Genomic DNA, 11,797 nt, shown 5'->3' with positions numbered 1-11,797 from the left:
ATTGACACACAGCACTAGGGAACGTAGTCATGTAACTGAGCCAGTGAAGTGCATCTGCTTCCCGATCAGCTGTTGATGCAAAAATACACCCAAACCAGACCATGGTAATTAACATTAAACTTTTACAAATGCACTAACAGCTTCATCTCAGTGAAAACTACATCAATCTGTTCTTAGAAAGTGCTTTGGGGAAGTGGCACACATAGATCATCTACACATCAGTCATTAATAAAGCCTCACAACATCCCTGGGAGGTAGGTAAGTAGTATGGTATCCATGTTACAAGTAAGGAAACTGAAGCATAGAGCTATTAACTGATTTGCCCTGGGCCACAGGCCAAGTCTGTGGGAAAAATGAGAAGAGAACCCAGGAACCTTGACTTCCAGTCCCATATTTTAACCAATAGGTACATTTATTCTGGATAAGCAGATCCACAGCAGCTTTTTGCAAGGCCTCAAAGCCTAGAAAAACTGACAGGCTCTTGCAATGGGCTAAAAATAGAGCTTTTAGGCTCAGGCTGGAGCCTGGCTCCAAAATCCAGTGAGACGGGAAGGGCCTGGAACCTGAACCAAACATCTGCACTGCTATTTTTAGCCACACCACACAAACCCAAATCAGTTGATCCAGGCTCTAAGACTTGCTGCTGCATTTTGTTTTGTTGTTCTGCTGTGGAGATGTGCCCATCATACTTTTTACATTGTGAATATTATATTTTACATGTAGCTTGAATATACAGGTTGAATTTCTCTAATCCGTCGCTCTTTGGTCCGGCAATATCCGTGATCCAGTATGATTTTAGTTAGCTGGATGTCCATTTAGCATGGGCATGGCCAAGTTCCCACAGCCCATAAAGTTTGTTTACAGCCACCAGTTCTGACTCTGTGTTCTGTGCTGTTATTTGGCTCTAATTTACCCCTAAATGTCTTCTGACATCTCAGTAAGCAATGGAAGGCTACATCTACACTGCACCTCTTTTGCACAAAAGTCTGTGCAAATGAAGCACAAATTAGCATATTGCTGATCTTCATTTGCATAATTAATTAGGGTCCGTTTTTGCGCAAGAAGCTTTTGAGCAAAAAGGAGCTGTCTACACAGCTCCTTTTTGCACAAAAAATCCCTCTTGCGCAAGAGCCATTCTTCCTCATTTTTTCAGGCACAAGGGAGGTGCAGTGTAGATGTAGCCAAAGTGTTGGTAATGCTGCTAGACAATACTGAACTCCCATGGTCTGGCAAACGCTCTAGTTTGACATTGGTTAGGTCTTGAGGGTGCTGGACTAGAGAGGTTCCACCTGAATTTTAATAGATTAGTAGTTGTTTCGAATGGCTGGATTTCTATTGTTAATATACATCTCTTTTAGTAAATGTATGGAAGTAACTCATAATGCGACTGAACCACTATAGTGATATAATTGTGCGGCTAATTCCACCACCCTGATGTCAATGGGACAACGTGCAAGAACAAGAAAAATGCTCTGGATCAATTATGCACGAATGAAGTCAATGGGGATTTGCCACTGACTTCAGCTGGGGCAGAATCAGGCCTGTGTTCCTCAGACTTGCCTGATTCTAACGCCAGTATTCAAATCAAATGAAATTCCTCCACGTGATAATGGAAATTTCTATTTATTAATAAGTGGTGTGAGTTTTGAAAGACAGAACATAAAAAATCAGGTAAGAAGTATTGTTTGCATAATATATTGAAATAAACATATTAAAGTGGTTCAAATATCAGACAGTGCCAGAATATAAATTACACATACCGTTTAAAAAGTACAATAAATAATATTAGAAAGAGCACTAAAGGCCACTTGTATAAAAGTTGTGTTCCCTTGTCAGCCAGAATCTGAAAAGCATTTTTGTAGTATGGAGAAGATTTCAGTGAGCAAGGCACAAATACTAGTAATAATTATATGCCCTAAACTAGAAAACAAAATGCAGTTGGTTATGTCATCTTACATTTTAGCAAGTTCTTAAGAATGAAAATTAGTTCCTACTTCCACTGTTTTGCCTCACTTAGCTGCATGAGAATGGGTAAAAAAACTGGTTGTTAAGGATCAGACCCTGCAGCTGAAATATTCAAAAGTGACTTGTGATTGTGCAGCACCTCAATTTTGGGGGTGACCAACATAAGACACTTCAACGCAGCTTGATTTTCAAAAGTGCTGAATGCTGGTCCACTCAAAATGAAGCCCTACAGGTGTCTTAAAATGGGGCATCCAAAAATCAAGACAACTCCAAATTCATGATTTACCTTGGAGAAAATTTAGGCCTCCATTCCTTGTGCATCTGAACCCCCAAGCTAGACCAGTGTGAGTTTGTGCTGTCTCAGGATGCAAGATCTGACTCTTCATGGCATATTTTGCAGTTACAGGGACAAATTCAGACCTGGTGTCAGTTTCCACTGTAATCCATGGAGTTATAACTGAGATCAATTTGCTCCCTGATCTGCATTTTCTGAGTGTTATAGTGCACACCTCTCCCTATTCTGAGCCATAGGTGGGCCCTTATGCTCACATGAAGTCCATCAGAAGTCAGTAGGATTCCATGCAAGTATGAATAAGCATGCAGGATCCTGGGATACAATTTGCAGTAATAAAAACTTTCAACTATTTCCTCCTAGAACCTTAAACAGTGCAGCAAAGATATGGACAAAACCAGAGCTAACACACCCTAAATGCTTTTTAAGGATAGATCTGACATCCTTCCAGATGCTAAAGTCATATTAAGTTCTATGAGATTGATGCACAGTAAACCACTCTATGATCAAGCCTAAGAAAAGCCAACAGTCATCATTCAAACTTATAATTAAATTTTTCTTAAAGGTACAAACTCCATAAATGGACAATGGAACTGAGTTTGATAAAACTAAATAATTTTTCTTGGCATGTGCACCTGTAACAATGAAACACTGTAAATTTTTACGTAGGGGAAAGGAGTTTAGATGACAATAAAGTAGCAAGGATGGCTGAACAATATAAACAGAGATTACCTTTTCAAAAAATGATATACAGTTTGCCCTTTACTTATTAGAGTGAGTGGAAAAACACAGCTAAACAAAATTGGCCCATTCAAAGAGGAATAATGCTGATAGACTGAATAGATAAATTGAGATTAGTAGTTTGTACTGTAAAAGTCGGACCTTCTCCTGATCCTATTGAAAAAAGAGGTTAACCACTGACTTAAGGGAGAACGGTAAAGCCCTAAATACTTGCCAATTATGGAAGATGAATACAGTGACTCATATTGCAAGAAGCATTGTCAAGCCAAAATAGATGGTTGGTCCCTAGTAGGCTTTCAGAGTTAGCAAAGCATGGATTCAGACATTTCATCTTATTTAAGGTTAATAATGTGTAAACAGAGTCATTTTCAGCCCAGACTCAAAGGGACGCCCGATCTTACTGCAGTTACTGCCAGTAAAACAAACTCCAGGTGCTAAAGGAAGAACGATGTAAATACACTGCTCTGCTATGAAAATGAATGCTGCTTCAGATGTCACTCTCAAATCACATACCGAACAATGCCTCTCAAAGAATGTGGTGTGCCTAGTCTATAAAACAGCGCATGGCTTTTTAAGTAGTGCTTGTATGCAGACTAATAATCTTGAATACTGTCCTTTATGTCACAGAGCACAAATATCATGTCACTGCTATGGTAAATGCAAACATTACATCTATTAAGCCTTCTCCATTATGGTCACATGATTAGAACTTTAGACCCAGTTCTTAAAACCTGTTGAGGCTACTAACTTCCATTTGGAGCCTCATTACCTTTGAGGAACTGGGCCCTTGTGGCTAGTTACATTGTCTATTTAGAAAAGGCACCAGGGGTTAAATTTTCACACGTTCAAATTTTCAGAACCAGATTTCCAAATGTCTTCCATTTTATGTGCACAATCTCCCCACCACCATCACATTCGAATGTACAAAAGGAAATGCACACGAGACTATCCTGTAGACAACCTCCTAGCTTGTATATGCAAAGACTGGGTCCGCACATACAAACCTTGGATTCACACGATTCTGGTGAGCAGTTTTGGAGGAAAGTTTGGAATTTTTCACTCACAGGGCCAGCACTACAGCTGTTGTAAATTAGTGCAGTTTCATTATGTTGGAAAGGGATATGTGGATTTGTACCAGATGGGAGAAAGCCCATTATGGGGATGTTAGATAAGTGCAGAGTAGCTAAGCGTCCTTGCAAATTACTACGCACTTAACACTTAGCAGTACAAATGGCTTCAAGATGCAGAATTTGGTCTGTACAGAAGACTCAAAGTTTGGATGCTTTTCTGGTGAGTAGGCCAAAAAAAATATTTAGGAAGTAACCAGCTTTCTTGTTTTATTATTATGCTGCTATCTACTATTTCCTACCCACGGTAACCTTGAGTAATGGGTGATATTTGTACACTGTAAAATAAATTATTACAATAATTGGCCAGTTCTAGGGATCTTTTCTCACTTTCTCCTCAGTCTTTGCTCAGGATAACTTCCATTGATTCAGTGATTTGACCTGGCAAAGACTGAGTGAGGTCCCCTACCCCCTTCTTAGCCCCTAACTAGTCAGAGAAAATAAGCCTGTTTTATTAAGAAATTCTCTAGTTATTATTCAGTGTCCTAATTCTAAGTAACTGGCATGGTCTAATTTTGATAGGCGAGCTACATATTTGAAAATATCTTTATTTTCCACTGGTCAACAACAATGCTACACCTGAAATGATTTATAACAGGTTAAATTGAGGCCCTTTTTGCATGGTTGCAAGCATGTGCTGATACGCAAAAGCAGCATTTATATACACCCAATCTCAACCCAATTTCTGCTCCGTGCAGAGGACTTCTGCATAGATTACTTCAAAGGGAAGAGGGAGCTGTGCCAGATCTGTGTGGTGTGCTGGATAACACACATTAAAATGTGCTTACCATGCCTCCTGAAAGCAGAATTCCCACCTATGTTACAGAAGACCCCCAAATATCCACCTTGTAGACTTCAGAGGAGCCCAGCAGTTATGCCCTGGCTAGCCATGTGTTTCATTACAATCAAATATTAAGACACAGCCCTAATTTGACTTTAAGAATGTCATTACTATTTCAGTGTGTAGCTGTCTTAGCCTTACCCTGTGTTCCCAAAAGCTATGCATTGTTTCCCCCCTTTTAAACAGCAACATTCTCCAATGCTGCTTATCAAATCAAATCAGGGCTCACAGTCCAGTGTTGAAAGTTCAACGTTAAGGCAATTCCGCTAATACGTATAGACATTATGGGGTACTCCTCTCTTCCTCCCCCTTAAACATGCAATATTGGTTAAATCAAACCTTCGTTTGTTTCCTTCAAATAATGTCCCCTTAAGATTAAAGTATTCACAGCTTGTTTCCACTTTTTTTTTGAGCATTCTGTACTCTATTTCACATTCCGCTTTTTTTAAAAGAAGCTCACTAAAATCAGTACAGTGTCTAATAGTCATCCGGATTTAACACTGAAAAGGATTTGTTTTCAATTACTCTACTGGCTTAGGGCAGGACTGTGGCATGTAAAGCCTGAACTGCAATGCAGAGGGATGAAATAGGGGAGGGATGGAGCGAGGGGGCAGTACAGAGGTGCAGCCAATGGTAATCATTCTCACCCAAATTTTCCAAAGCGGCCTCCAATTTTGGGTGCCTTCAGCTTTGGTTGCTCAGTTTTAGGCAGGTTTTCAGAGGGGCTAAGCATTCACAATGCCAACAAGAGCTGCAGGGGCTTTGCCCCTCTGAAAATCAAGAGTATGTGTCTTGTAATTAATAACATGCCATTTCGATCTGTCACAGAGCAGTGCAACAGTATTATAAACAGAGGTAAAACTTTTCATTCAACCATAAAACAAAAGGGACAAATCCACTTCCGTGCACTAGTGTCATGTAAAGCACAGCTTCAAGTTTAGTGCAGGTCCTTCCTAGAATCACTGATGCCATCCAGAAAACTTGTGGAAAATGCCCTAATTGAAATAGATTCTACCATTTGTCATCTATTTTCTCTGTGTCTTGAATTTGGGCTGTGTAATTGAACCTAATACAGAACATTTGTTGAGATCAATAGCTGTTCTGTACACAAAACGGCTGCAGAAATCAGGCCGGATGTCACTGCAGCCTGTAGCCTAAGAACATCTCCACAAGCAGAGCCCTCTCCTTAGCTGATGTAATTGGCTGAGCTCTGTTTACTGTTGTGGAGCTAGGCCAATTTCCACTAGGTGAGGATCTGTTTAATTCTCAGTGTGTCATCTGCAGTCATTGACAGGACTGGGATAAAACGGCGCCACTTCATTGATGAGAGTGGAAGTAAAATAATTTGCACTAGCTGAAGACCTGCCCTTGAAGTGATGGATTAGGATTCAGGTGAGGGAGCAGCAGCACGAACAGATAAACTCTTGAGGGGGGAAAAAAACTTATATTCTTTTAAATGGATGTGAAGAATGAGAAATGACTAAAGCCCCAATTCTCCTCCCCTCCAAAAATCTAAAATACAAGTGGAATGGTTCCTAAATAAAATGATTGTCATGAGGTATCAGCAACTCTGTGAAGTCTCAATAAATAGACACAAGCGTAGATGGGAAGAAACCAACAAGGAATCTTCCCCTGAAGGACTGTGTGTAACAGGCATACGCGAGACCCAGCTGCACGGATACACTGGAGAACCAGGCCCAAGTATTTCATTACACTGCTGCAGGGCTGGATGTGCTCACAATGCCCAGCTGCATCCTTCCAGGACAATACCAACACACAAACAACGGGTCAGTTCATTGTGGCTTCCTTAAATCCGTACCCAGTCAAAGCTTTCCATGGGCCCAAACCGGATGATCCTGTCTTAAGAAACACATGGTGTCTGGTTCTCATGGGGCTGCACAGTGAAAGAGAAGAGCAAAGCTGGCTTGCTGTCGGGAGGGAGGGCAGGGAGATGCACACCATAAAAGGGTGCAGAAGCAGCTGCATAGATCTGCATGCTCATGGACTCCAGGCAAAGCATTCCTCACTGGCAATGCTAGTGCCACACTGCCCCAGGCTCTGCTACAGTACGCAGTCTGCACCTTGGCTTTCACTCTGTTCTCACTCAATCAGACTCCCACAGAAAAGCAAGGAAGAGCTTTGCTTAAGGAAGGACCGCACAGAACCCCAGGGTGTGGGCCCCACAGCTTAGCATAAATGGCTAGACAGCCCCATGTGGAAAACTCACAATCACGCCCTGCTTGACCATTCTTCACGCAGCAGTGTTCCCTAGAGTCTGTGGAGGATAACACAGAACTGTGGTTGCCACCTTTCAATAAGCCTGTGCTGGCAAATCAGTACTGCACAAGACAGGTTGTTGTCACAATATACACAGCAATTACAGTAGTGCCCAGCACCAACTTTCTTATTAACCGCCAAAGATCAAGTAGGAGTCACTGCGATATCTTAGTCTCTGTGTTTCCTATCAGGTTCCAGCGAGATGATCTATTTCGCAGTAACTCAGTAATCCTTGTTGGCCACCACACTAATACTCAGGACCAATTGCCACTACTCATCCCTTGCCAGGTGTGTATGGATTAACAGAGGCACACGTCCTCAAGGTTAGGCTCCTAACTTCCACTGAAATCAGTGGGCATTAGATACGCAGGTACCTTTGAGGATGTGGGCCAGAGTCTGTGCAGTTCCAGAACATGAGGAGTGAGGGCACTAGGATCTGGTGATGAGGTACATCAAGTCCAGGATCCCATGCACAGTCTGGAGCCCTGCTTCCCAGCCAGGTTTAGAGTACACGTCTTGGGTCTACGTTCCACTATCCCCTCAGTCACGGTGACTCCAGCTCTTAGGCTGGAATGGACTCCAAGCAGGCACTCCATTGTTGCCTTAAGGGAAAGTTTCTTTCCTTACTCCCTCTGAAAAATGTGCGGTTCCCTGTGGAGATAGCTGGACTGAGTCAGGGAATGGATCTGTCCCGAGTTGCTCGAGGCTGGGTCCATGATCATGGCATGATTTACAAACATGCTATTAAACATGTCATATATTTACTTAGATTGGTCCGTTTACACAACATCCTGCCAACAACCTGAACATGGAACTCCCCTTGAACAGTTTGTTGGACTTCGCACTCCTAATGTGCCTTACATCTGAGAGTCTCAAAAGGCATTAAAACAGGGGTGGGGAACCTCTGGCCCATGGCTAGATCCAGCCCGCCAGTTTAATCCAGCCCTTGGAGGGAGTCCAGCGGCCGTGAAACACTGCAGGGAGTTCCGGGGGCTGCTTTAAAAACTTCCCCCCACCTCCACTGCAGCATGGCCGGATACTTCTTATTCCTCTTCTGCACATGGGAGAGGCGCGTACAGGAGATTTGGCAGGAGAGAGAAGCCTCATGTGCTGGAGGAGCCTTGTGGCGTTTTGGTGAGGTGGCAGCAGAAAAAAGGCTGGAGCTGTTTCCTGGGCTCGGGCAGCTGCAGAGGCTGCCAGCAAAAGGAGTTTTGCTGGCAAGGAGGCTTGTGGGACCAGAGGGGGGGACCGTCCCAGAGTGGGAGGGAAAGGAAGCCCGAGCCCCTTCCTTGCATGGGGCACCTTTTCAGAAGAAGGGGAGGCCACAGTGGAGCCAGCTTTCCCCACCCCCCACCTCTGCACCCCTTTTCTGAATAGGCTGGCTGCAGCAGGGAACAGCATCTGGAAAACTGGAGACATGTTGCCAGCAATGCCTCCTTAACAGTTAAGGAGGTATGTGGGACTGGAGAGAAGGCGGCCGGGGGGGGGGGGGGAATCCTTTGCAGGACTAGGAGGGAAGAGAAGCCCCTTCAACCTCTTCCCTGCATGGGGTGCCTTTAGGGAGGAAGGCTTGGCTTCATCTGGGCAAGCTCCAGAACTCCTTTCCTTCAATAATGTGGCTGCAGCAGGGAACAGTGTGTGGTAGCTCCACCAAAAAAGGTTCCCGACCCCTGCTTTAAAACATCAATGAATTGAGCCTTCACCCCTATGTGAGGTAGGGAAGTATCATCCCCATTTTACAGATGAGGAAACTGAGGCACAGAGCCATTATGTGACTTGCCCAACATGACTTGAGTCAGTAAAAGAGCTATGAATAAAAGCCAGGAGCTCCCTACATTCAAGATACTTTCTTTTGCAGCTATTTGTTTTGTATCAATCAAGGTAGGAAGTTTGGGGCTATTACATATAAATAGAACTAGCAAGCTATTTTCTGCACACTAAGATTGATTATAATCACTCTGGTGGTGGTTTTATAACCTCTGAGCAAGATTTTCAAAGCAGCAGTCAAGGGGATGTAGATTTGGAACTTGCATTAATGAAATACATATTTCCACTTCTTCCACGTAGCTTTGCAAATCTCAAAACTGTCCCTAATTTCCATCTTACACTGCATTTGATACACTGATACTTGTATGATAGGATACAGAGAAGTCTTTCAGCTACAGAAATTATGTTAAATCAGTAATATACTTTGACCTGACCTTCTCCCTGCTAAAAATCCTGAAAGATTTTGGCTAGTTTGGATAGAGATTTACTCACTTGCATTGGAAAATGGGGCATTGATACGGCTCTGATAATTTATATATATTTCCACATATGAACATTGCTCTTGAAACTATTTTCTCTTTGTTGCTCTGTTTACAAAAAGTAGCATGAGCCATCATGTCTTGCCTGGCGTTGCTCTAACCCTCATTATAGTGAAGAACATCAGATAGATATGTTTCACAGAAGAAATTAGCTGGACCATTTATATAGTGTAAAGTCATGCAAACCATGCTCAAAACTACGCTGCTTAGTTTTGGTAGCATGAAAAAAACTGCATTAGTAAATTGTATGAAATGGTGCAGAATGACTACCACTAATATCACATGCATCTTATGCAGCCATTGGTGTTTTGAACTAGTAAGCTTTGGGTGTACAGTAAGTGAGATATACAAAGTATGTTTACATCACATGGAGAAGTCAACCAGTGACCCCCCTCTCCAACCACTTTTAAACCGGCTTGTTTGAAGGGGTCCATATTGAATCTGAAATCCCATCCCCTGTTGAAGACAGAGGCATGGAGCCACTTGGTGTAAACGGGTCAGTATCTGTATCTGTTTCACCCTCTGCTAGGTAGCGTTTCTCTCTCAACCAGCTGGATCCCCCGTTTGGACCAAAAGGGAAATCATCTTTATCTTGGGAGATACTGAATCCACTTGGTGAGCGCTCAAGTTCCTCATGGTTGACGGAGAGAAGGGATAACGGGGTGTCACTGTCTCTTGTCAAGCTTCTTTTCTGCCTTGGAGATATCCTGTCAGAACTGGGGCTTTGCAAGTCCCCTTGGGACCGGTATCTAACCTGGGAGTCAATTAAAGTGAGTATAGGCAAAACTGTTGGCCTTTCAGCATATGAAGTCGAAGAAGGCCTGGCCTGCAACTTGCCAGAGTTTTGCCCACCTAATGAAAAAGGCAGTGAATAATTCATTGGATCCTGTGCTAAGAAACCATATGGACTGACTTTGTGTACTGGAACCTGGTGGAAGTTATAAGGAGTTTCATGAGTGCAAGGCTCTGAGTATTTGTAGATTATGCTTTTCAATTCAGAGTATCTGTTTTCCTCTCTCTTCCCTTCTGTAGGAGAGGCAGCTTCTTTCAATGGACACAACTCAGTGACTTGTACTTGCAGCTGCTCCATATGCTGCATGTGCATATCTACTAGAAAATCCAGTTTCTTCCCCATATCGTGCACCTGAAAAATACCAGTTGTGAGATTCCAAATGGTTCATGGCTGGTCATTAATGCAACAAGTATCAGTTGTTTCCACTGGTACATTTTACTTGGCAATTATATGTTACCACTGGGGTTTGTCACAAAGGCAGCTACAGGAGAATGATGTGGTTTTCTCACTGAAATTGGTGCAAAGTATGCATTAGCTGCTTCATCCCTTCTCCTTAACCTGTTTTATGACTTTATGAACTCCAAGGATGTGTCTAGACTGGCCACTTTTTCCGGAAAAGAGGCTGCTTTTCCGGAAAAATTGCCAGCTATCTACACTGACCGCTTGAATTTCCGCAAAAGCACTGACGATCTCATGTAAGATTGTCAGTGATTATGCAGTAATACTATGCTGCTTCCGTTCGGGCAAAAGTCTTTTTCCGAAAAACTTTTGCACAAAAGGGCCAGTGTAGACAGCAGAGATTTGTTTTCGGCAAAAAAGCCCCAATCGCGAAAATGGTGATTGGGGCTTTTTTTGCGGAAAAGCAAGTCTAGATTGGCCACGGACGCTTTTCTGCGAAAAATGCTTTTGCGGAAAAGCATCCTGCCAATCTAGACGCGCTTTTCCGAAAATGCTTTTAACGGAAAACTTTTCCGTTAAAAGCATTTCCAGAAAATCATGCCAGTCTAGACGTAGCCCAAGGGTGTGTCTAGACTAGAGGAGTTTTTTTCGAAAAAAGTGGCCTTTTTTCAAAGAAAAAAACAAAAAAAATTCCCTTCCACCTAGACTTATGCCTACATTTTTATGCCTACATTTTTCCATCCATAACATAAACTGCTGATGCAAAAGGTCTCCTCCTTTTGTTGCACACACAATCATGTATTTAGAAGTGCAAGTACAGTGATCTGCATGTACAGTTTAACTGTAGGCAGAAAATAACACCTGTCATGAAGGGTGTGTCTACACTGAACCCTTAGCTCGAAATAAGCTATGCAATCTGAGCTATGCAAATTGCGTAGCTTATTTCAAGTGTATTTTGAAATCGTTTATTTTGTATTTTGGAGCTGTCTACATAGTGCCAAATTTCTAAATAAACTGCTATTCCGAAATGTCCCTTAATCCTTGTGGAACAAGGTT

General features: G+C 42.6%; 1 protein-coding gene across 2 annotated transcripts in view; it reads right to left on the bottom strand.

Annotated features, from left to right (window-relative positions):
- Positions 1-1,613: 1,613 nt before the first annotated feature.
- The window catches only part of KCNQ3 (potassium voltage-gated channel subfamily Q member 3), a 274,082-nt gene continuing 263,898 nt past the window's right edge, over positions 1,614-11,797 (bottom strand). For both annotated transcript variants that reach the window (XM_014573849.3, XM_075920121.1), the window contains exon 14: positions 1,614-10,693. In XM_014573849.3, coding sequence (XP_014429335.2) covers positions 9,956-10,693 — 738 coding nt within the window. In that variant the 3' untranslated portion in view covers positions 1,614-9,955. The remainder of the gene's footprint in view (positions 10,694-11,797) is intronic.

Source organism: Pelodiscus sinensis, chromosome 2, assembly GCF_049634645.1.
Source record: "Pelodiscus sinensis isolate JC-2024 chromosome 2, ASM4963464v1, whole genome shotgun sequence".
In the NCBI taxonomy this organism is placed as follows: Eukaryota; Metazoa; Chordata; order Testudines; family Trionychidae; genus Pelodiscus; species Pelodiscus sinensis.
Note: the sequence above shows the minus strand (reverse complement) of the source record. Positions and strands in the feature narration are given on the sequence as shown.